At 37.0% G+C, this 27,028-nt stretch overlaps 2 protein-coding genes across 2 annotated transcripts; both read left to right on the forward strand.

Moving 5' to 3' along the window:
- The first annotated feature begins 10,566 nt into the window (after positions 1–10,566).
- Positions 10,567–11,232, forward strand: LOC129246378 (jerky protein homolog-like). Its single transcript, XM_054885149.1, has one exon. The coding sequence runs from the start codon at positions 10,567–10,569 to the stop codon at positions 11,230–11,232; it is 666 nt and encodes a 221-aa protein (XP_054741124.1).
- Positions 11,233–11,774: 542 nt separating this feature from the next.
- On the forward strand, positions 11,775–25,451 carry LOC129246383 (jerky protein homolog-like). The gene is made up of 4 exons (XM_054885158.1): positions 11,775–11,982; positions 12,052–12,695; positions 22,459–22,629; positions 25,389–25,451. Exons 1-4 carry the CDS (start codon positions 11,775–11,777, stop codon positions 25,449–25,451), a joined length of 1,086 nt encoding a protein of 361 aa, XP_054741133.1.
- Positions 25,452–27,028: the final 1,577 nt, after the last annotated feature.

Consider the following 27,028-nt stretch of genomic DNA (forward strand, 5'->3'; position numbering starts at 1 on the left):
TGTTGTGTTGCTTTTGGCGGCGTTGGTGCACTATCGTTGCTGGAAATCTTAGCACGTTTGTAGAGTCGTTAATTCTCATTATTTTGTTGGTTCGTTTTTTCGTTGAAAAATCTTTGATTTTTTTTTGCTTATTTTTTGTTATTTTTTTCCTTATTGCTTGATGTTGTTTTGCAGTTGGCCCTTGAGCCGTATTCGCATATCTCGATGACTGCCCAACCTTTGCAATCGCTTTTGTTGGCTTGCAGTGTTGTTGTTGTTGTTGTTGTTGTTGTGGTTGCTGATGATGTTGGCGTTGCTGTTGCAGCAGCAAATGGCCGCAATGCACTTCACGTTCTCCAGTTTGGTTCTGCTTGGTGTCTGTCAGTCGATTTTACATTTTGAAGTGCACATTGTTCATGTCTAAATACATACACACATACATACATACATCCATATATATGTATCTACATACGTCCATTTATTCTTCCCGTTTTTTTTACGTTGTTGCTGATTTCGCTTTGGTTATTTTGTCTCTCTGGTTTTATTTATTGTTGGCTAGCCTTTTGAAGGCGTGGGAGCTCGTTGTTGCTCGCTACTCTCCGCTTGCCTGTTGCCAGTTGCCAGTTGCTGTGTGTAGCATTGTGCTTGTGCTGCTTACAAATGGATTGCAATATATTTTACCAATGGCGTTGGTTAAATGTGGCCTTTTCGCCGCACTTTTTCATTGCTTGTCTTTTTTCCTTTGCTCGCAACAACGCCATTTTTTATAGTTTATTTGCAGCTCCGACTATCCTCCGGCATTGCTGAGTGTTTTTCATGCTTGCCTGCCTGTCTGTCTGTCAGTCAGTCTGTGTGTCTCTCGGTGTTGTCTGTTTATTTCATGTCTCCCATTTGTACTCGTTCATTTTTCTGACACATTTGTTTGTTGCAACGCAGTGCTATTTTGTGTTATTTGTACTTGAAGTTTGCGGGCGTGATGGATGCTTGAAGGAGCGTTGCCAATGAAAATGTGACAGACCTCTGTTGTCAGTTAAAGTCGCCATTTAGTCGCCATAAGTATGCATTTATTAAAAAGCTCAACGCTTTTATGGCTTTAGAATTTATTAGCACAGCTCGTTGAAAAATGAACTGACCATTTCAAAATTGTATGCATTTACTCTGGGCACAGATACTCCTTTCCGAAATACGAATAAACTTAGGTGAGAACGCTTGCAAATTTTTAGGGCGAACAAAATTTGATGATGGGCCATAGTATTTGTCCCACGATCATTTTTTGGTATCCCCGCGTACTATCATATTTTCTCCAATAAATTGGAGAGGTAGTCCAAAATAAGACTTCAACACATGGACATTCTGTTCTAGCATATCCTGTTTCAGATTATCTCGAACGTACTCCATATCGTCCATCTATCAAAATTAGAAGGTTTGGTCTTTGGTATGAAAAATTATTTGTGGCTGCGGTATTTTGAGTTTTGGTATAACATAAAGTATAAAATTCAAAGGTTAATAAAACAACCCATTAAGTCAAAATTCGAACATTTGCGCATTTATGCTTTTAGCATAAGAGGAAGATATGTAGTCTTTTCTGTGCGGATATATGAAGTATATAAAACTTTGCGGCATGCAGGCTCTAATTCAATTTCAACTGGTAAACCGACTTACTACCCATCAGACACAAAAGAAATTCCGGATTTAATTGATTTCTTCGTCTACAAAACCTTCAGACAGTCCAGTTGTCTGTTATTGAAGGTTTTGACTTGAGCTCGGATCACTCACTGGTACACCCATTAGTATCGCAAGAAGCAGCACAAAACCAAGGGGCAACAAGTATATACCATATACCATTCGGAATTCAGAGAGAACGTGAAACACCAAAATTAAGAAAAAGCAGGCAATGGCAAACTTCCGAGTGTATTTCTGAAATGAAAAAACTACTCATAAAAAATTAGAATTTCGGAATCGTTTTAAACATATACTTATGTATGTATGTACACTCGATCGAATACACAGAGTCGTAAGTACCATAGAAAGCGCTATGGAAAAGGAAAAGTGTATTCAGCCGTATTTCTTGATATATTGCAAGCTTTTGACAAAGTATGGCACGGAGGGCTCCTCCAAAAGCTCAAGTCCATGCTGCCAACACAATACTACGAAATGCTCTCGTCGTATCTTAATGATAGTACTTTTGCGTAAAATACGAAATGCACACAAATCTAAAAAATAAAACACAGTCGTTCTCTCTAGGGAAGCATTTCGATGCTATATCTCCTATCTCCAACGAGAAGAGCTTGACTTGAAATTAAATAAGCTATATTATCTCATTGCCGCTCAAGCTTATCAATCGGCAACAAATTCTGCAAAACTAAACCCTGCAAAGCATAGTAAACGCGCCATGCTATATGAGGAACAGTGATCTTCATCGTGATCTTGGCATATGAACTGTGACTGAAGTAACGAAGCAATTTGTGATAGTTCAAAAACAACGACTAAAAAATCACATCGAAAATTTGAAGTCTATGCTCTTCAGCGAAGTGGCTTTTCATTCGAGCACTACTGAATTGTAAGATCGTACCTTTTACGAATTGGAAGCATGCACTTTTGAGATATTAAAAGGTCTAAAATATTTTAATATTATCATACATCATATCATATTTCCATTTTTTCTTAAAAAAAAGAAATCATTAAAAAAATCTCTGTCGAAAATTCTATTATATTAAAATATCTGTTACAGCTTATCACAACCGTTAAAATGATCAATAAATGAAGACTATAATTTTTAGGTGTGTACTGTTGAAAAAATGTCTCGCTTAAGGGGTTATATGCAGTTAGAAGGTCGAAGAAAGCGAGAAAAAATTCTGTTTTCTGAGAAAACTTTTAAATTTATTGATCTTAAAATTTGTACACATATTATGTCATCTTTTAACTGTATTTTAATACTTAGTATTAGTAAAAATATTTATTTGGACAAAAAGACGTTTTGCGATGACCACTATATCTCTTAACTGGATCCTCTGAAATTAAAAAAACCAAACAGATTTCGTTAAAGTAATGTTAAATCTAGTAATTAATCGAAGGAATAAGCAAAATAAAGTTTTTTGACAAAATGGTGGTTTCTCAAAAAAAAAATATGTATCGGTGAGAAAAAAACCTGCGATTAATTACTAAAAAATATATTTCAGAAACTGGTGCTAAAATTTGAACTAATCGGTTTAACCGTTTTTGACTAACATTTGTCACCGACTTTGAAAACACCATTTTAAGAAAAAGACGCTTAAAGTTTGAAAAGTACTTTACAAGTACTATGAAACGCCTTTTCAAATTTGCGTGTAACTTCGAAAATATCCACCGGAACGATAGTAAATTTTCTGTGTGTATTCTTAAATATATGTACATTAAAAGAAAAAAATCGGTTTTTTGAAAATTCTAACTGTATATAACCCCTTAAATGAGCGACCTACAGCTTTACGCACTCTACGGCCGCCAAATTGGTTCCAAGAGAAATAATACAAATACATTCACAACTAAAGGTAAATAATTTAATCCCGAGAAGTGACCACTTGCAGAGAAAACTTTTGTCATTGGTCATTGAAATCCAAGCATTGGTAGTTGGGATCTGCGGTCACCAGTTAAATAAATAGCTTTAAAACTAATAATGGAAAGCTTTTAGAGGTATGCTCCTTAACAGACTGTTATTTTGCTCTGAGCGAATTTGACAGAATCAGCTGATGGACTGACGTCACTTGGGTTGTGCTTACAAAAAAAAACTGAGATTGTGTTGATGATATGCGGAAAAAATCAACCAATGACACTGCGTTGCCGTTCGAATAACGATTGACTGGACGAGTGTGTGAAATTGTTGTGGGGGATTCGGCTGCCGAATCTCACAAGTGAACGTGGCAGCTGAAGTTACTCTCCCAATGTTCTTTCTCACCATAGTTAAAGAGCAAAAAAAGTAAATCAATCATCCCTGTTTAAAACTGGCATTGCACGTAATTTTATAGTTTTGATAAGGCGATTGACGAAGTTTGGAGTATCTGAGCGTCCATTATTCCTGGTCGAGTTTCTATAGCTGCTCGACTTTGATTCCTTTTCGTGAAACTTGAGTGATCGCATGTGGAGCATTTTGACGCTCATAAGTCTTTTTTTGGCAAAAAAAAACAAATACTTTGGAAAAATTTAAACAACTTCAATTTTAAACAACTTCTGCTTTTTTGAAGGTCGTGTACGCCATAACTTAAATTCTAGTGAACCAATTATTTTGAAAGTTACAGTTTTGTACAGTAGTTCTTCATATAATTCACAGGCAGTGTTTTTTATTTATTTATAAGACCAGGAAATAAGGACCACTGGCGGCCAGGGCCTTCGACTTTTGTTTTTTTTAATTTTCATTTTATATATATTTTTTTAATAATCGTTAATCTAAAAATATTCTTAAAAGTTGCCATTTGTCAGCGAATGATCTATCGATGGAGTTTTTCTTCACATCCTAATCTTTTATATATCTTTCCCCGGACTTTGTGCTTTTCATGCCACTGAAGGGCGGGCTAGAAAGTAGTGCGAAAGTTTGTTGAAATGTTTCAAATTCAATTAGCGGCAGTTTGGTGATCAATTTGTTCAAGTAATTGGCTAAAAATAAACAAAAAATTATATAGGCGGTTGACTGCTCTCGAATAATTATTTCGTGCACTTTGAGGCACTTCTCCCTGCCTGACTAATTTTTCGAATTTCATCTCAAAATTGTCTAAGGCTATCGAATTAAAAGCAACAGAGCAAAATAGGCTAAAATAGCAAAAGCCTTGTTTCCACATTCGACAGAGCCAAATAATATGTAGTTTAGAGAAACAAGGTAAGACCGCATGCCTGCCATGTTGTTTGTCATGGCGTGACATTTTTATTAGGGGTTTTCTACCCTCGCAACGCAAACGAATATTCGAATAGTAGTATGCTGCAAAACACTGCAACATGCCACATGCAACATGCAATTCGCAAAAAAAAAAAGATAAAACAAGAAAAAATGTGTAGTTGAATTCGAATTGCTGGACGTACTGTGGCCGCTGTTGCTTACGCTGGCTCTGGGTGCTTCTGATGCAAGTTGTGAGAGAAGTGCTGATGCACATACAGATGTGGGCAGGTATGAGTGCGGACGTGCATATTTACATATATGTTGCAAGTATTTTTGGCTTGCCACAACCGCTGGCGAATAACTATGAGCTTAGTTTCTTTGGTTCTATTGCCGTTTTTGCGGTGTTGCTGCAGTGATGCCTGATTGCACAAGCAAACGTTAAACCGCAACTTGATGGACAGCTTGAGGTTTTCCGTTTCAGTTGAACTGTGTTGCAAATACACATACATGGGTACACACATACATACATGAGTGCATATGCTGAAAAAGCAGACTGACGGACCCTGATTACGTACACGTTTACTCGTAGGATTCGTATAATGGCAAGGAAACAGCTTTGGGCGTAATGGCTTGGGAACTTTCTATGCACATTTTGGGTGCAGGAAACAAAGCCCTTCCGAGAAAAAATTGCATGTCTACATACACAAGTATTTACTTAGTTATGTAAGGGAGACTATTTCAGATTTTTATGATGTTTTTTAGGCACACCGTGAGAAATGTTTCAAAGTATTTCGAAATAACTTCCCATTGATTCACAGGAGGAAGTTTTGTGTTGGTGTTGAAAAGTTGAAGTATATACATTTTTAAAATAATTAATCCATTTAAAACTTCAAGGGACATATTAAATCAGCAAAACTGAATGATCATCATTACGAATATACCTCGATGTTTGCGATTGCTAAAGGGCTTAAGATTAACATGAGAAGATTATGAAATACAATTAACATTTCGCTTAAAAAGTAGTTATTATATTGTGGCTTAATTTTTTTCTACAATAGTTAAATTGAGTTTACTTTGTTTAGTTAAAAAATTATTTATCCTACTCTGATACAAATAAAAAGCTTATTTCGAAAAGCACAAAAATCGTAAGCCTAAGTGAACTGGACAACAATGGCCGTGTTTTTATGTTTTGAGTAATTTTTGAAAGTTTCGGAACCTATGAATAATTTTATTACGATTACAAAGTTTTTATTTAGAAAAAAAGGAATATTTTTTAAAAATGTGAAGTATTTTCCTTAAGCAAGCGCCTTAGAGCTCCTGCTGGCATGCAAAATGGTTAGGGAACGTGGGAGCGAGGGAGATATTAATATTTTTTCTGGTAGTCAAGCCGCGATGAAGGCTCTGGCGATGCCATAGTGCAGAGCCAAACTTGTCAACTCCCGTAAGGAGGAGATCAAATCTCTTATTAGTGATTTGAGTTACAGGACATATGAACATAAGGAAATTAAATTGCTGATGAGCTTGCCAGAAAGAGGGGTAAACTGGTCTCAGAGTTCTTCTATCCGCCCACCGGCATCCTCCTGACTGTTGTTAAAGGGTAATTACACAATTTATTTCTTAGAAAAGCAAGCATGTAAAATTTTGAGAAAATGTTGTAGTTTGTTTTGGTTTTCATTAATTTTATTGTTATTCAGTTAAAAATTGACCCTTGTTTCAACATTCCGAGTATTGAATCCAATACTCGGTGAATTTCGAGTATTGGGCACCCTATACCAACAACATATTTTTCGCCGCCCCTGATCATATTGGTCTGGGGTGGCCCTTCTGGTTTCGCTTCAAAGACTTTTTTGGTCGTTTTTTCGTTGCTTATTCTGAGGAAGTGTCCGTACCAACGTAATCTTTGCGACTTTATAAACCGCTTCAAATTTCACCCCGATATTACAACATTGAGTTCGTGGTTTACGGTATACGGTATAAACCGTATTCTAATCGTATAGAGCCGGCTTCCTTAAACATTTTTCTTTCAAATTACATGAGTAAATTTACGACAATTTTTGTTTTTTTGTTATCAATGAAGATTTCCTAAGTTTGATATGCCCAAAATATGATCTGTTAGTTGCCTGAGGGCGATTTTGTATTGATAAGGATGGATATTTAATTATGCTGAGTACTAAGCGCAAATATTTAAATTCCTGTATGAACTCAAAATTACAGCTTCCGATTCTGATGTGACTTTCTTGAAAAGATCGCGTGATGTACTAGGTTTTTTCTTCATTATCTTGAGGGCCACTGGTCTTGTTGCTTGCAATAGCCGCATGAAAACGTTCTTAAGAGTCTCCCTATTTCTCGCAAGGATGACGATGTCGTCAGCATATGCGCATATTTGTGTCTATTTAAAAAATTGATCAATTTCGTTGATTGCTGAATGTATTGCTAATTTAAACAAAAACGTTGGCAGTAACTCGCCTCGTCTTACGCCGGATTTCATTTCAAATTCGTTTGATATTTTAACATTTATTAATACTTTAGCGTTTGAGCGGATCAGAGTCATATTAAACAGATTTATACATAATATTTTTGTGGTATACCCAGTATTTTCAGGTGATAATCGATATATTTTTGTTAAGTTTATCAAACGTTTGTTTAGAGTTTATAAGGAGACAGTGTGGCTTAATGTTGAACTCATGACATTTGTCGAATATTTATGACATGTTGTCGACGATTAATATGAGTATTCGCCCACAATCTCTTCTCCATACACATTTCATTTCGCATACGGTATGCTTGATAGAATTGTATAACTCACGTTGCGAAGGGCTATCCCCCTATAATTTGCTCGGTTTTATTTAGCCCCTTGCTTATAAAATAGAACAAATAAGCTTGTATACCATTCCTTGGGCATATTTTCCGTTCCCCAAATTTGAAGTATTAGCTCATGTGGCAATTTAAACAACTCTTCTCCTATATGGAGATACTGAGTTTGATGATACGGGGCATACCTTCTTTAAATGCGAGAGGTGGAACATAGAGAGAACAGCTCTGCAACGAGCTATTGGTGTATTTACATCTGAAGAAATAATCGAGAAAATGATGATAGACGAAGAAAAATGGAATGCCGTCTTTAATTTCGTGGAGGATATTATCCGAAAAAAGAAGCGTGAAATGGAAACTTATACTGAAGAGCATTGAGCATAGGTTTCTCAAAACAGGCGACCCTGGACGTAAGGTGAGTAAGTAAATGTCCTTCTTAGGACGCCATGTTGGCCCTCTACCTCGAAGCAATGCGGAAACAGTCCCGGGGTGGAGAGAAAAATCCAAGAGAAGAGGAGGGATATTTTTAGTGAAATCACCACACACTTAGTAGCGACGGTTACTACATATATGGTGCGAAGGCATTTTTAACTCAACTTCACAGCCAAAAAAAAACATCAACTTATCTCCGCCATATTTTATGAGTTCTGCATTTATACAATCCTCTCACCTGACTTGTAGTTTTGATGGGGTTATATATTATATGCGGCTTAAAAATTAGCCTATAATATACTCTGAAAAGTCTTCTACTTGTATTTGAAACTGTTGTTGGTTCTCCTCTTTGGAAGATTAGCCCTGACAAAAAAGTGTTCGAGTACGCGAATGAGAAAAATTAAAATAACTTTTTTTTTTTCTCCCATGTTTGGTTAATATTGCTTTTGACCGGGGGTAACTTAACCGTATGACAATTTCATTTTCGTCTAGGTTTGGTGCAATTTGTTAGCTTCGTAATAAATTTAGAAGGTGTACGTTGTTTTAACAAAATGAGTTCTGTGTATGAAAAACGATTTGAAGCAGTGTTCCTATGTGCACTCCTAAAGGTGTAAAACTGCCACGTGCAGCTGCAGCAAATTATAATATATTAAAGGGTGACCAATTTAGAGGTACAGTTGTACCTCGGTTAACCGGGCCTCTACTAACCGGGTACATCTGTTAACCGGCATGCTGTGTGTTTGATTTTATATCTCTATTAACCGTGCTTTACCTCTATTATCCGTGCGGCGTATAATAACTTTTTTCAATTTAAGTGAATGTGCAAAGAAATAAAATTCGGGGATTCCCATTTTTTGTTTATGTAATAAGTTTGTATCAAATTTCATTTTCATTCATTCTGTAAGTGCAAAGAAATAAAATTCGGGTATTCCCATTTTTTGTTTTTATGTAATAAATTTGTATCAAATTTCACTTTCATTCAGTCTGTAAGTGAAATTTGATCTCTTAACAGGTGCTTTTGTGAAAATGGCTCCATCAATAAGTAAACTGACAAAAAGAGCAAGAAAAGTTCTTTCAATTAAAGAGAAAATAGAACTGATTAACGAATATCGCAAGAACCCATCCGTTCATTTTTTATCTGAAAAATATGGTGTTGGCAAACAAACTGTACGAGACTTAATAAAAAACAAAGAAAAAATTTTGAAATATGAATCGGAAAGTGATTCAATTCACGGTTTAAAAAATAGACATACAGTTGTACCTCGGTTAACCAGGCCTCTACTAACCGGGTACATCTGTTAACCGGCATGCTGTGTGTTTGATTTTATATCTCTATTAACCGTGCTTTACCTCTATTATCCGTGCGGCGTATAATAACTTTTTTCAATTTAAGTGAATGTGCAAAGAAATAAAATTCGGTGATTCCCATTTTTTGTTTTTATGTAATAAATTTGTATCAAATTTCACTTTCATTCAGTCTGTAAGTGAAATTTGATCTCTTAACAGGTGCTTTTGTGAAAATGGCTCCATCAATAAGTAAACTGACAAAAAGAGCAAGAAAGATTCTTTCAATTAAAGAGAAAATAGAACTGATTAACGAATATCGCAAGAACCCATCCGTTCATTTTTTATCTGAAAAATATGGTGTTGGCAAACAAACTGTACGAGACTTAATAAAAAACAAAGAAAAAATTTTGAAATATGAATCGGAAAGTGATTCAATTCACGGTTTAAAAAATAGACATACTCTGAAAAAATCCGAAAATCCAAAGGTTGATTTTGCAACATATGAATGGTTTCGACAAGAAAGATTTAAGGGATGTCCCATTACAGGTAATATTACTCAAATCCAGACATCCACATAAACTGAAAATTTCCTGCAATTTCTAGGCGAAATGATTACTGAGAAGGCAAAATATTTTCATGGTAAATTAAACATAAATTCCGAGTGTAAGTATTCATCTGGTTGGCTGGAAAAATTCAAAAATCGGCATGGAATTCGTAGGCTGAAATCCACAGGAGAAAAGGAGTGTGCTGATTATGTGTCTGCAACGATGTTTGTGGAAGACTTAAACGAATACATTAAAAATGAACAACTTACAACTGAACAAATTTATAATGCAGACGAAACCGGTCTATTTTGGAAGTGTTTGCCCCAAAATTCGTTGGCGAGTGGTGATGAATATTCTATTGAGGGGTACAAAGAGTCCAAGGAAAGAATCACAGCTTTACTTTGTGCAAATGCAGCTGGGACTCACAATTGTAAATTGATGATAATAGGAAAAAGTGCTAATCCAAGATGTTTAAAAAATGTTAAATACATTCCTGTAGTTTATAAGTCTAATAAGAGAGCTTGGGTAACACAAGAGCTATTTCTGGAGTGGTTTAACAACAATTTTGTACCAGAGGTAAGAGAACATTTACAACGCATTGGTCTCGAAAAGAATTGCAAAGTTCTTTTGCTATTAGACAACTGTCCAGCACACCCGGATGTAAATGCAATGATATCTGATAATGTTACAGTAAAATATCTACCACCGAATTGTACATCTTTGATTCAGCCTATGGATCAAGGAGCCATTCGGAGTTTCAAATGCCAGTACCGTAAATTTATCGTGCAAAAACTTGTGGATTCTAATAGTCGACACGAATTTGTTAAATCTTTGAACATTAACTCAGCTTTATGGACAGCAGCGACTTCGTGGGATTCTGTAACCCCACGTGTTTTAAATAAAGTTTGGAATAACTTACTATCTCAAGATGATGAAAATGATTCAACTTTTAGTATTGAGATACAATCAGATGTATTAATACCACCTGGTTTTACAGCTGATGCTATCTCAAAGTGGATGGAGTGCGATATTGATGTCGCACCGTTTGCTATTGTATCTGATGATGAAATCGTTAACATGGTCAATCAAACAGAAGAATATGAGCTTGAGTCAAATTCAGAGGAATCAGATGGAGGTAATACGGTAGAAACCCCCACATTAGCTCAAGCAATAGAGGCTAGTAGTGTTTTGTTAAAGTTCTTAGAAAACTATACTGGTACAGGTATTTCAGAACCAGACAAAATACAAGTGTATCGCATACAAAGTCATTTACTTAAGGAACAAATGAATTCTAAAAGACAAACTACTTTAAACGAATATTTTAAATTAATATAAATATGCATTTATGTACCTATATGTATGTATATGAAAGTATATTATAAAAACAGTAATAAGATATGTATCTGTATTCATAAGTATGTTAATAGATGCAAATTTACATGTTCTTTTTAAAAATAAATAAAAATAATAAAATTTTTGAATATTTCAAAAAACCTCTTTCAACCGTGTTTTCGATTATCCGTGCTGAGCCCGGTCCCGAGCAACCCGGTTAATCGAGGTACAACTGTACTCTGAAAAAATCCGAAAATCCAAAGGTTGATTTTGCAACATATGAATGGTTTCGACAAGAAAGATTTAAGGGATGTCCCATTACAGGTAATATTACTCAAATCCAGACATCCACATAAACTGAAAATTTCATGCAATTTCTAGGCGAAATGATTACTGAGAAGGCAAAATATTTTCATGGTAAATTAAACATAAATTCCGAGTGTAAGTATTCATCTGGTTGGCTGGAAAAATTCAAAAATCGGCATGGAATTCGTAGGCTGAAATCCACAGGAGAAAAGAAGTGTGCTGATTATGTGTCTGCAACGATGTTTGTGGAAGACTTAAACGAATACATTAAAAATGAACAACTTACAACTGAACAAATTTATAATGTAGACGAAACCGGTCTATTTTGGAAGTGTTTGCCCCAAAATTCGTTGGCGAGTGGTGATGAATATTCTATTGAGGGGTACAAAGAGTCCAAGGAAAGAATCACAGCTTTACTTTGTGCAAATGCAGCTGGGACTCACAAGTGTAAATTGATGATAATAGGAAAAAGTGCTAATCCAAGATGTTTAAAAAATGTTAAATACATTCCTGTAGTTTATAAGTCTAATAAGAGAGCTTGGGTAACACAAGAGCTATTTCTGGAGTGGTTTAACAACAATTTTGTACCAGAGGTAAGAGAACATTTACAACGCATTGGTCTCGAAAAGAATTGCAAAGTTCTTTTGCTATTAGACAACTGTCCAGCACACCCGGATGTAAATGCAATGATATCTGATAATGTTACAGTAAAATATCTACCACCGAATTGTACATCTTTGATTCAGCCTATGGATCAAGGAGCCATTCGGAGTTTCAAATGCCAGTACCGTAAATTTATCGTGCAAAAACTTGTGGATTCTAATAGTCGACACGAATTCGTTAAATCTTTGAACATTAAGTCAGCTTTATGGACAGCAGCGACTTCGTGGGATTCTGTAACCCCACGTGTTTTAAATAAAGTTTGGAATAACTTACTATCTCAAGATGATGAAAATGATTCAACTTTTAGTATTGAGATACAATCAGATGTATTAATACCACCTGGTTTTACAGCTGATGCTATCTCAAAGTGGATGGAGTGCGATATTGATGTCGCACCGTTTGCTATTGTATCTGATGATGAAATCGTTAACATGGTCAATCAAACAGAAGAATATGAGCTTGAGTCAAATTCAGAGGAATCAGATGGAGGTAATACGGTAGAAACCCCCACATTAGCTCAAGCAATAGAGGCTAGTAGTGTTTTGTTAAAGTTCTTAGAAAACTATACTGGTACAGGTATTTCAGAACCAGACAAAATACAAGTGTATCGCATACAAAGTCATTTACTTAAGGAACAAATGAATTCTAAAAGAATTAATATAAATATGCATTTATGTACCTATATGTATGTATATGAAAGTATATTATAAAAACAGTAATAAGATATGTATCTGTATTCATAAGTATGTTAATAGATGCAAATTTACATGTTCTTTTTAAAAATAAATAAAAATAATAAAATTTTTGAATATTTCAAAAAACCTCTTTCAACCGTGTTTTCGATTATCCGTGCTGAGCCCGGTCCCGAGCAACCCGGTTAATCGAGGTACAACTGTATTGGATTTCAAATTGAAATATAACAACGGAAATTGAAACTGATAGGGCAGTTTTTAATATTTTTGTATAGGACCATTAATGACATTTATTTTTTAAAATAATCCCTTTCAAAAGGCGCAACTGCGCCGTAATTCGGCCATCTGTAAATACCAAGTTTGAATGACTCGCTGTAGGACTTCGGTCGGTATCTCGTAAATAACTTTAGTAATGTTGGCTTCCAATGCCTCAATCGAAGCTGGTTTATCCACAAAGTATTTTGACTTTACATACTTCCACAAATAAAAGTCCAAAGGTGTGATATCACACGATCTTGGTGGCTAATCCACTGGCCCGAGAGGAGAGATAAATTGCTCACCGAAACGACGATGAAGTAAATCCACTGTTTCACGGGCTGCATGACATGGCTGGCTTCACCTTCCGGCTTCAAAAAGTCGGTTATTATGGTATTCGCCATTCACTGTTACATTGGCGCCAACCTCGTCTTTGAAGAAATATGTGCCGATGATTCCTCCAGCCCATGGGCCGCACCAAACGGCTGTTTGTTATTTTCAGTGGATGTAATGGCTGTTCCTGAATGGCTTCGAGTTGCTCTTCAGCCCAAATATGACAATTTTGCTTACTGACGTATCCTTTAAGCCAAAAATGGACCTCATCGCTCATCATTATAAGTTGGCCTGAGCGCGCGATGAACACTTTTCACAGAGCGCCGATTTTTGTAATTTTCCAAGATGAAATGTCAATGAATACTAAAAAAATTGTGGTTTGACAGTAGCCACATATGATCTATCCAAAAAACCTTATTGGAAAAAGTACTTCCAATCTGATCACCCTTTATTTGAAGAAGTCGAAGCCATTCATAAATAAATGGGTGTAACGGTATACCATATAACATGAACATCTGATTAGCTGATGTCGAGTTAGCTCTATCAGCAATAGCAGTATGTTAACTTCCCCATGTTATGTTAAAATTGCATTACAGATAAATGTTAACTTTACATTGATTCTTTGATTCCTTTTATTATAATATTTCCTAACATAATTTGTACTAATTTTTCATTTTTTATTTATCAGCGACCAGATTTAGTTTTGAATAGCATCTGAACAAGCAGTTCACCGTCCGCTAAGCTTTATCGGAAGTTAACTAACAGTTGCTTTCTAATCAAATATTGCCAAATCATGTTTTTAGTCATCTACCGATTATGTTTAGATTAGGCGCTTAATTAGGCAATGGCGCTAAAATGGCAAAAGGAAGATAACTCTCATTTTTGCTTCCCTATCCTCTTTTTTAACACTTGAAAAAAAAAATAAATAAATAAATAGCGAAAATTTAACTCCAACTCGGATGGCCAAAGTTCTTCGCTTGTTGAAAACAAAAAACACTTTTTGAAGGTATTGCCATTCTACCATTATATGTCCACATTCAGCATCACTAAGGGTATTTTTTTCTGTCAAAATATCATTTGACCAAATTTCAAACTAACAATAAATTACTAGCCATAAGTCTCGACATCTCCTGAAGTCGCTGCCACTTCATGCAAACTTTGCAATTGTTGTCCAACAACTAGTAACACGTTCGAATTGCATGCAATTGACGCCATATCTGGCACCGGCATTCATCTACGGCGGCGTGCAAATCTGTTCGTGCATCTCGTCATTCAGCATTCAGCATCAACTGCATTGTTCCTACTACCTATCGTGTCATTGTGTTCCGCTTCTAACAATTGGACAGCCATGCCAACCATGTAATTATCTGTGAAGCGATTGGTTCTGCTGATGTTCGACAGATACGAATGATTTTTTTATTTTTTCTTCTTTGTTAAAGTGTTGCTAGTTTTTTTCTCTATAATCTCTAGTCTGCTGAATTATAGAAATACACGTAAAGTATTGGTTGATGGTGTTCGCAAATTCACAAAAAGCTCAATGATTCACCAATAGACTGACCTCAATCAAATTGCATGAGCTGAATATTTGCTTCAATCAAATGTAAAATTTTATAAAGGAAATAATTTTATAGCGATTGCCGAATGTGCACATACAAAGCAACATTTATTTATGAATATCCGCACATGCATGCAAATATGTATGTTTGTATGTATGGACAAGATATTCATGTGGTATGCCATTGCAAATTTTCAACCTGTTTGTGATGGACTTTGCGTTGGACATGCAAATTCTTTAGCATTTGACAGCCACGCTCAATCGGTAATAATCGTACTGGCAAGATGTCGACTTTCAAGGCGAAAACTCTGTTTTTATTTAACAAAAAATGAATAGTAAAATTCGCTTTCAATGGCTGCACTTTTGGCAAATTATTCTGATATTCAACTTACATTTGCACAAAACAGATCCATACAAAAAGAGTTTTGCAATATAAACTCGAGTACAGTACAACTTATTTATTTTGCTAAAAAGGAAAAACATTGAGCCGAACTATAGAAAGAGGGATTATCAATCAACGCTTCCAAAACCACTATTATCCCATTTACAAGGAAAGAGCTCTAAATATACCCACCCTGGGAATAAATGGAATAGACGTACCTCTAAAGGAAGAGGTTAAATATCTAGAAATTATCTTAGATAAAAAGAGGTTGTCTGTAAAGTCGGTTTACTGATGATAGTTTAACGTGACAATGTCATAGGAAAATACTGATGTAACGGTTGCAATTTTCAAAACAAAATTTTAATTTTATTTCTTTGATAGATATTTTGTATGGATATAGAGATTCTCAACAGAGAAATGGTTCATTACCATGCACACAGGAAGAAGGCATATGCAAATACAAATATGTGAATTTATATACAAATGCGCATATACATACATATATATAATATGCTCACTCAAGTAGGAGAGAGCCAGATGTCGAACGTTGCCGAACGCGGGGGGCCGGTTGTGCTCTTTGTCGTTCGTTCCGCGCTCTCGCTTGCAGTTCAGGCAAGGTAACGGCCATTGAACAAGATAACGACACATTTTTTCGTGTGTGCAGCCGGCTAAATCGAATTATAAGACGTTATCAGGCCAAAAAACTCTCTTGAGAAGCCCACCTCAACTCAGGAATAAAAAAGGCAACGAAAAACCTGTGGACAACAAAACAACTCTTGGGCAAATCCTGCGGTCTGAACCCTAAAATAACCTTCTGGATCTACACCCAAATGGTAAGACCTATTGTGCTATATGGGGCTTTGGTATGGTGGGTTAAAACAAATCAAACTACTGCTATATCAAAACAGTGTAAACTATAAAGGCTGCTGTGTCTAAGCATAACAGGGACCATGAGAACTACCCCAACTGATGGCATGGAAGCGCTTTTAAATTTACCACCGCTACATTTATCAATACAAGAGGAAGCTACTATGCAAGCACTCTCTTTTCATATGAAAGAAAAACATAAACCAGCAGATTTTACTGGACACCTCCATATCTTGAACAGGGTTCAACATGCAGTAAGCATAACCCAGGCGAATGACCACACGGAACCCGTACTCTATATACAAGGTTATCTTCCCGTCTAGGGTAGAGTGTTGGAACACTAACCCAACAAGGATAAATGATGACTCACAAAAATGGTACACAGAGTATGAGCAGGAATAGTGGGACCTAGAGCACACAAATCGCTAACACTAAGTACAGATACCACAATTTTCCATGCGGAGCTCTTTGCCATAATGGAAACAGTGGAAATCATATCCAAAAGAGGGTTCGAGAAAGTAAAAATTAAAATACTTTCGGACAGTAATCGGTTTTCAAAGCCTTGGATAGCTTCATATTAAAGTCAAAAGTCCGAATAGAGTGTAACAATGCACTCAACAGACTGGCCGATATGGTAGACTTTTATGCCAAAAAAGAGGCGTAAGGGCTATTTATTGAACCAACCCCATTTTTCGGCTTCAACAAAAATAATATAAAACAGGAAACCAAAAAATGGATCCAAACTATTGTAAAATCGGGGAACACTGGCACGGCACAAGCGGCCTTTTAATCATTCCAAAAAGTTTTTGAACTTCAATGCCAACAGAGCAAAATCTGCTCTAACCATAGATAAAAAGGGCCTCAGATTACTCTGTGGAGCACTTACAGGTCACTTGTCTGTAATAAAAACCCTTTACCACAATAGGGCTATCTAGTACAAGATTATGCAGGTTCTGCTGTGATGAAGAGGAGTCTATGGAACGCTTAAGCACCAACTGTGAGGCGTTAGGCAACAGGAGACACAGAATATTGGGCTCGTACCTACTAGAGAAGGAAGACCTACAATTGCTCCCTCCTAAGGATCTCGTTCGATTCCTCGGTATGCTAAATAATTATAATTAAGTAATTAAGGGCTCACAATAGATCAATCTGGTCGGAGTGCATAAAGGCTTTAGCCTTACCCGTACAACCATTACCATATACCAGCTTGATCACAGAGTTCCTTTCGACAGTTAAAACACGTTCCCCGTAACAGTTTTTTGGCTCCATTAAACATAAAAAAAATCGCAGGGAGCCATATCAGGTTAATTCGATGGCTGTTGAATGGTATTCGCTTCGTTTTTGGGGAAAAATTCACGGGTAATGACGACACTGTGCGACGTTGCGTTATTCTGGTGCAAAATTCACGAGTGGTTTTCCCACAAATCCTTTATTTTTTGGCGAATCGCTTCACATTAGCGTCTCATATCGATACGCCTAAATAATAGTCCTTATTAATTATTAGTCGTCTGACCTTCTGGTAAAAATTCGTGGTGTACAATACCGTTGCAATCTATAAAAACCGTGAGCATTGCTTTCTCTTTTGACTGCAAACGACTTGGTTTGTGTAGTCTTGGTTCATTCGGCGCTCTCCATTCACCTGCCTGATGTCTGGATTGCGTGTCATGCTCATAAACCCACTTCTCGTCTCCAGTAATGATGCATTTGATGATGGCTCGAACCCAGCCTGGAAATCATGCCTCTGGCGTTATCAACGTGGTCCCTTTTTTGCATGAAATTCAGGTTCTTTGGGACCAATTTTGCAGCAACGGGGCACAAACCCAAACTGCAATGCCCAGAACGGAGCCACAAGCAATGTTCAGGTCCTCTGCCCCCTTCTGCAATAGGGCTTCTCCGCATGAGTACCGTTCACCCAGTGACCAGTGAACACCGCAATGAGTTCGGAAATTGAATGGCGGGGGATTTCCATCACTTTAAGCGTTCTGTTTATATCGTATTGAGGCCATAGTGTTTTCGAAATACCATAGTACACGATGAGACTGACCTCCGTCTGTGTCGCGCTGTTTTTTAGAAAGAAATTGTGTAGTTTCCCTTTAACAACGATCAAGGGGACACCGAAGTCTGAGAAGGAGACAACTGAAACTGGTTCTGTCAACCCCTTCCTGGCAAGCTCATCGGCAATTTCATTTCCCTCTACTCGTATATTCCTGTGCCCAGGAACCCAGATAAGCGAAATGTTTCCTGCACTTTCGAGACGTTTGAGTTCCTCCTTACAGGAGTTTACCAGAAGAGAGCTGCAATACGACGATGACAGGGTCTTGATCGCAGCTTGACTAGTAGATAAACTAGTAGAAACAGTTCATTGTAATAATTTGAGAGATGAAAAAGACAAACACGTTTCGATTAAATCAACCTAAAATTCACTTAAAATATTTAAATGTATATTTCTCGATATGCAAATTCCCCGCTTTGCATGCAGCAAATAAATAAAAACAAAGTGAAATTCTGTGTGTGAGTGATTTACGTCTGATCCGCCCTTTGGTGCTCTCGAATTTCTCGGGAAAGCAAAGCAATGCCCATATATCAACGCGTTGGCAGGAAGTCTCCAAGTTAGAAAGAAAGGGATATGTTGATATAGTGCGCTCAGAGTAGGTTGAATAGCAATTACTGCCTACACGCGCAACTTCTTCATCGATCGTCAAGAAAATTCACCAACAACAAGAGCACACAAAATAACGTTAGGCAGTGTTGGGCGCGCGAGCGCTGAGTATAACAACGTACGAGTATAATAATTTCGCTGATCGCACAATAGCCTTGTGCTACATACACACGCATATAAATATTTAAGCTTTCGCACCACCAACGCTTCGCCACCTCATTCCACCAATATTCCTGCTTTTCATCTGCTGCCTTCCACATTTGTGTGGTGCAATGACGCAGGCTACTCATATATTTTGATATAGTTTTGATTTATTACAAATTGAAGTTGATTTTAATCGAGTGTTTGCCAAAGTCCACACGCTTCATGAATTTCACGAAACAAAGTTTGATGAATGGTGTCGTGCTGCCGGTGTGTCTGGGCAATTGGCTGACTGATCGTTTGCTGGGCAATGGCAGTTCTATCTCCTCAGATGGATAGGTGGTTGAATAGATGGATGAATGGTTGGACTTTTAGGTGGATGGCCGTTTGGTGGTTCATGGCGCAGCTGTCTGACGTTTGTGAAATTTATAGCTGGAGGTGATCAAGGCAACTTTAGTGAATACTAATTAATGGTGTTTTTTCGCCTTGAATTTTTTTACTATAATTGTGTGCGTAGCGTTAGCGTCTGTAGAGTTTTTTGGCCGAAAAAAGTATTTTCCTTTTAAATTGAGTAGAGACAGGAGCCAAAGCTACTTGATGAATTGCTGGTATTTTTGAAAACTCGGAATAGAACAATATTTAAAAAAAAATTTTAAAAGTTAAATAAAAAGTATTAAGATTAGTTATTGAAAAAAATCATTCTTAAAAATAAAATTTCTGAGTTTAAGGGGGAAACCAGTTTAGGAGGCCGAAATTATGGTGTTTTTCGTGAATTTTTTGAACAAGGAAGGAATAATCAGAAATGACTTTTAAATTTTTTCAAGCCATTTCCGCCGGGAATAGTGACGTTAGAGTTTGCCGTCCATGGGCGATCACCATCCGTGTATCTTGCTGGTGGGCATTTCTGAAGTTGCAATTTTTCTCTGTCATCAGAAACAATTGTTATTTTTTTCCTAAGAATATGAACCTAATTGTAATAAAATAATATTGAAAATTGCATGTTTTTGTAACTCCTGAACACATGGAATTTTTTCATACCATATTTTTTCATCTATTTTGCTTAAAAAAATATTTTTAAATCCCAGAATTAGGTTCATATGAATGAGAATTGAATAAAGAATACTCCGAAAAAATTTCATAACGATTGGTCAATAACTTTTTGAGCCAGAGTGTCCACCAGTTGAAAAAAAGGCGTTTCGAGAAAAACGCGTTTGAAATAAAGCATCGCATCGTAAGCGCTACGGTGCCGCACCGACGGGCGGTCATTTAAGTGAACATAGAATCGGGAATAATGCGAATTTCGCTTTAAAATTTTTACCACATTTTCGTTAGTAGTTATACTAACAATTTATGCAATAAAAAAAAATCGATTTTTTGATCAGTCTAAACTGGTTTCCCCCCTTAAGTTTTTAATACTTACATAATTTATTTAATAATTTTTCAATAGCACCGATTTTGAAGAATATTCAATCTACATCCTTTGATGTATATAACTAAAAATATTTCACAGGAAAAACATTTTTCAAATGCTGAATTATTTAACAAAAGTACTCGGTGTATCTGCTATTAGCTCAAATGTTACATGCAAATTTTGTGGACATGAACACCAAAATTAAATGAGATTATTTCTTTCTGTAACCACAACGCCGAGTGTTAGATTTTAGGGCCCCAATTTGTAGAAAATATCGAGGCGTGTACCAAATTTGGTGTATTCAAGCCACATTTGGTAATTCTGAGAAGGTTTTTTTATCTACAAATCCACATCTTTAGCTGCCATGTGAGGTTCATGCGAAGGAGAACCCAAAAATCGAGTGAAATAGAAATTTAAAAAAATTAATAAAATGAAAAAAATGACATTTTGATGTGATTCAGGCTTATCGATGTGAATTTTGTGAATACTTTTAGTATTACAGAAAGTCATATAAAAGTCTTTTTTAAAAATTTGCTTAATTTTTCACAAAAAGAAAAAATCATCATGGCAATTGCAGCTCGGCGTAAGCCAGTGCTTCCTTACTTCCTTAGGCTCTCTATAAGCCTCGATTCATTGCATCGATCCTTCTAGCATTTATGCACCGTACATCTTCTTGGATATCAACAATCCATTTTCTTGGAGGTCTTCCGCACACACACAAGAGTTGACGGTCTTTTTCGTTACGCTGTTGTCGTGCATTCTTAGTAGATGCCCAAACCATTGCAACCTCGGCGCTTGAGCAAAGCGCACAATTAATGTTTTGGCCCGTTATTAGTTGTTCGATTTCGTTGTTATATCTTATTCCATAAGTCCCATGAGCTTCCTTTACTGGGCCTAAATATTATCCTCAGTACTTTTCGCTCAAAGCGTAGAAGGTGGTTCATAATGTTGGTGGTTTTCAACTATACCTCGCACCCATTTGCTGCTATTGGGGTCTTATAGATTTTCAGCTTACACGGCCATGAGAGTAGTTTGTTTTTGAGCAGTTTAAGATGTGGAAAGTAACTTTTGTTAGCAGCTTGGATTCCATCGCTTGCGCAGATTAGGAGGTCCGCTATACTGCTAAGGTTTATACCCAGGTATTTGAAGGTTTCCGCTTTTTGTTATGTGCACCCACTTACTGGTTGCTGTAGCGACAAGTATTGCTTGACCTTATTAGGTATTTTGTGGCTTTGCTCTATTAATGAGTTTTAACGCGTAGTCGTGGATTTCTTGCAACAATAGCAAAATCATTAACATAGCCACAGATCTGAATGCTCTTTGTGAAGATAGCAACACCAGTGCCGATTTCGCAGATGGCAACGTTTGAAACCAAATTAAAAATTATTGTAGATGGCGCATCTTCTTGCTTAACATCAGTGTTAACATTGAAAGAATTCGTAGTTTTTCCTTAGGTCAATACTTTAGATGCCGTAATATGTATGTAACTTAGTACGAGTATATTAAAAAGGCAAAAGTACAAATTACAAGTCCTAACGATATTGATGTAATTAAATGTGAAAAACTGCGCTGAATTAAGTGTATAAATATTTTCCAAAAAAATCATCTTCTTTTGGATACTAGCCAGAATCGGAAGGCTTTTTTTAATTAATCAATAGGCATTTAATATATTTACTTACAAGATACTTTTTTAACTTAAAAAAAACTTAATAAATTTAACTCCACTTAAAAATATCCTCAAAAAACATTTTGTTTTGGCGCTCTCCAATATTTGATCCTAACCTTTCAGTTCTTTTACCAACTTCTCGGTGCTGACTCCGATTCGTGCTGTCCCAACAAATTCGCTGTTGGGGACTTTCTTTTCAGTTGTATGAGTGTTTGCAAGTAACCACTTGAAGCAGGTTTCATCAGAAGAATTTTGGTTTATTATTTTATTATAATGCGATTATTTTGTTGCATTTTAAGTTGCATGGAATCTTGCAGCCACAACGCCAGCGCGGCAGTACGACAGCGCAGGAGCGAGTAACGAGGCTGACAACATGGAAGGCTGATATAGCTAAACGATGGTCACCACCAACATCACCTTCGCCGGCAGCAGCTTCAGTACCAATACCAACAACTGATCAAGCGTTGCAAGTAAATACCTATGTGTGTATGTGTGTGTGCATATGCACTGAAATAATGTATTCTGTTGGTGTACGCCAGCAGTTGAAGTTCATATGCATCTCAGTCTGTTTATTTTTTGCGTTCACATTGTTGAATTGATTTCAAAATTACAGTAATTTTCACAATTTTCTAATTATTTAATCGATTATTGATTTTTGATGCGCGTTAAGTGGCGCACTTAAAGTGCGTGAGAAATTGATGTGAAATCATTTGCTGCGATTGCTCAGTTTAGGTGTATGGTAGGTAGGTTGATGGTTGATTGTTGATGGTTGCTGGTCGCTCGGTTGTTAGGCTGATTTGTGGGGTTGTTAGTTTACTAATGTGCCGTTTTTGAGCGGTTAGCCGTCAGCCGTCAGCCTAGCTGAGCGTTGTTCGATTGGTGGTTGCCTGGTGCCTGGTGCTTGGTGCTTTTGATCAATTGATGAGGTGTTGATTTACTGGGGCTAAACTGTTATTATTAGTTGCCATCGCTTGGCAATCTAAGCTTGTAAGTAAGTTGCGACATGTGTGTTTGTTTCTAATGTGGGATAATTGAAATGAATTAAAGTGATTTATAAAGACATCAAAGTGGTTAGACAGAAGGCGTTTGCAATTAAATTTCTTTTATAATAAAGAAATAAGCTTTAGCGCAAAGTTAATGCATTCATTTTTAAGTACCAAACTGATGAACATTTTTGTTAGAAGTTTATATTTAGCTCACTAGATTATAATAACTTTATTCGCAGAATAGAGTCGGTTAAGGGACTGAGTATACTACGAGATAGAGTAAAGTTCGAAGGCAGAAAAATGCTAATAAAACACGCTAATAAAATATTTGATGTTAAGATATTCCCGTAGTAATCTTTTGCTCGATTTTTTCTTTAAACGCCTTTCTGCTGTATTTTAGTGCAGAAGCTCTCAACAAACCTTATTGGTAAAAATGAAGAGAAAAGTAGTAAATAGGAAAGAAACAGTATGTCAGAGTACTATATTCTCCCGGTGGAGCGAATACAGAAGATGGCGAGCAGTGAGAAAAAGAAAATTTTCCAAATTTCGGAAAGAAATAACCAAAAAATGAACAAATTTTCGGTCAGAAATTAGTATTGTATTAAATTCATACACAAAGGGTCCCTCAAAAGACGCGCCTATATGTTGTTTTTTTGCTTAATGAAACATGTAAAAATTTAGGTCTTTAGGGGGACAGATACCTGTTGACAGTTGAAAAAAAGTTATAGCTGTTCAAAAATGAGTCAAAATAATGAAGAAATTCGCTATATTTTGAAATTTTTGTATAAAAAAGGGAAGAATGCCACGCAAGCCACCAATGAAATTTGTGAATTTTACGGAAATGATGCTGTATCAGTTCGTGTAGCACAACAATGGTTCGCTCGCTTCCGTTCTGGAAATTTCGTTGTGAAAGATGCACCTCACTTCTGTCGACCTATCTTTGAAAAAGTCGATGAAATTATGAAAAAGATTCACCAGGACCGTCACATATGCTGCCATGACATCGCCAAGGCACTAAGCATTCATCATCAAACGGTTTTGAAGCATTTAAAAAAGGCTGGTTACAAAAAGAAGCTCGATGTTTGGGTACCACATGAATTGTCTGTGAAAAATTTAATGGACCGAATTCTTTGCTGAAACGAAATGAAATCGAACCATTTCTGAAGCGAATGGTACCAGGAGACGAAAAGTGGATCAAATACGACAATATTGTGCGGAAAAGATCATGGTGCAAGGGTGGTGAAGCTCACCAAATAGTCGCAAAGCTAGGATTAACACCTCGAAAGGTTATGCTGTGTGTTTGGTGGTATTGGAAAGGAATCATCCACTATGAGCTGCTCCAGCCTGCTCGAACGATTGATTCTACACTTTACTCTCAACAACTGATGAGATTGAAGCAAGCAATCAAAAAAAAAAAAAACGGCCAGAACTGATCAGCAGAAAGGGCGTCGTCATCCATCAGGACAACGCTAGGCCACACACATCTTTGATGACTCGGCAAAAACTGGGAGAGCTTGGCTGGGAAGTTTTGATGCATCCACCATATAGCCCTGACCTTGCTCCATCGGACTACCATTTGTTTCGATCAATGCAGAACTCCCTTAATGGAGTAAAGTTGGCTTCAAGAGAAGCCTGTGAAAATTACTTGTCGCAGTTTTTCGCCGAGAAACCACAAAAGTTTTACACTGATGGAATAATGTCTCTAGAAGAAAAATGGCAAAAGGTGGTCGACCAAAATGGTAAATATTTGTAGGAATCTAAATTTATACATGTTTTATTTAATTTAAAACGTCATCTAGGCCCGTCTTTTGATATACCCTTTAAAATCGACTTCAGTTCTAACCGGAAATTCCCATATTTGGATTCTACTCGTATGTATCGACTGAGAGCGGCTGACTCGAAGTGGTAATTTGAGTTTTCGAAAAAGAAAAACGTCAGCCGGAGCCACACCAAGTCCATAAGTTGTTCGTGTGAAGTTATTAGACAAATGGACATGCGTAATGCATACAAATTTGAGGCACCGTATGATCGTATAATTTGTGAAGACACGCACCACAAATAGGAGGAGGAGTTCGGCCAAACACCCGAAGAGGGTGTAGCACCAAATACTTTTCACACAAATTTACGCTTTTTCGAAGAGTTTGCCGCTTAAAACCCAGATAATATTCTTTATTTATCTGAACCTTGTTTTCGAATTTTGACAATTTCTTTTTAAAGGTTCAATTCTCGGTACATTTTTACAGCAGGTTATTACAACATTTGTCTTCAAGCTGAAAGAAATGTTGTATCCCGAAATGCTAAACTGAAGATCTTCAGTTCCTTAAATCAGCTCTTCTGTATGGTTCAGAGACATGAAAAATTTCTGACTTGATCTGCAAAAAAATTCCCGTTTTTATTAACAAATGCCTACGTATAATCTGCCGAGTTTTCTGGCCAAACACCAACTTAAATGACAACCTCTATTCGCTCACACTCGAAATACCCATCAATTCAGATATTAAGAAGAGAAAACGAAGCTGAATTCGCCATACGCCACCGACATACGTCATAGACAACGCCGACATTGCGAAAATGGAACTCGCGTAGGAAAAGAGCGCATGGTCGACCGAAGATGATATGGGTGAGAACGGTGCACACTGAAAGAGAGAGTTCTGGATCCTGGAATCAAATAAGGAGTTATGCGGCGGCTACCGTAGTCGAATGAGTTTGTGCGTGACTAACATTCGGAAGTGCACAGGTTCGAATCTCTGTGCATAAAATACCAAATGATAGAAAACTATATTTCTAATACCAATCGCTCTCGGCAGGCAATGACAAACCATCGAGTTCATTTCTGCCATGAAAAAGTTCCTCATAAAAAACCATCTGCCATTCGGAGTCGGCTTGAAACTGTAGGTCCCTCCATTTGTGAAACTACATTAAGACGCACGCCACAAATAGGAGTAGGAGCTCGGCCAGACACCCAAAAAGAGTGTAAGAGTCAATTATATATGTGCATGTAAAATTAGATAGGTTGGGGAAATGGTTGAAGTACTTGTCTGACACTCCCCTAGTAGCACTAAAGCGCCGTTTTGATACTATTAAGAAACCTCCAACAGACAGATATCTACATTCAGCCAGAGCTGTAGTCGTATGGTAGAAGATTGATGTGATTTAGGCTGGCTCACTGACCCAGGCTGTGGAAGAAAGCAGCAGTTAGTGACCTTAAGCGTCTAGTTGACAAACCACTTTTCTTTTTCTTTGAAAGGACACCACAGATTCTGCAATGGGGATTAAATGGCAAACTCAGCTTTTCTGCGTGAGTGTCCATCGTCCAATAACCGGTAAGGATAACTAGAAATGTGGGAATTGAATGCCGTGAAGTCTCCAGGACTTTCTACGTCGTGCGTCTATTGTACTGGGACCAAAGGCTTTTAGAAATAGCACACGAAGAAATAGAGCTCCACCTGATTTGTGTGTTGCTGAAAAACAAGTCGAGTAACAGTCAAGTTAAAACAGTCAAGGGGATGTCGATGTCGGGGTAGGAGAACTCTGACCAATTCATTCGACTCCTTCTTGACAAGGTCATCAGCAATTTCATTTCTCCCTATGTTCCTATGTCCTGGAACCCAGATCAGCGAAATGTTACCTGCTCACCCATGAGATTTGATTTCCGCCTTACAGGAGTTCACCAGTTTGGATCTGCACCCTGGCGTCGTCAGTACCTTGATGACCGCTTGACTATCGGAAAAAATTTTAGTATCTCCCTCGCTTCCGCGTTCTAACCTCATCAATTAATTATCAACACATTTTTGTCATTTTGATAGTTTTGTTACGCTTCACACATTCAATTAGGGTTTAGTGTATACTTTTTCCCCCCCAAACTCTTGAAGAGCAATTAGAG

Source organism: Anastrepha obliqua, chromosome 4 (assembly GCF_027943255.1).
Source record: "Anastrepha obliqua isolate idAnaObli1 chromosome 4, idAnaObli1_1.0, whole genome shotgun sequence".
NCBI classification, from domain to species: Eukaryota; Metazoa; Arthropoda; class Insecta; order Diptera; family Tephritidae; genus Anastrepha; species Anastrepha obliqua.

Coding starts and splice junctions, on each gene's coding strand:
- LOC129246378 (XM_054885149.1), top strand. CDS start 10,567: ATGATATCTGATAATGTTACAGTAAAATATCTACCACCGAATTGTACA.
- LOC129246383 (XM_054885158.1), top strand. CDS start 11,775: ATGTTTGTGGAAGACTTAAACGAATACATTAAAAATGAACAACTTACA. Junction 11,983..12,051: donor TGCAGCTGGGACTCACAAGT/GTAAATTGATGA, acceptor ACATTCCTGTAG/TTTATAAGTCTAATAAGAGA. Junction 12,696..22,458: donor AATCAGATGGAGGTAATACG/GTAGAAACCCCC, acceptor TTGCATTTTAAG/TTGCATGGAATCTTGCAGCC.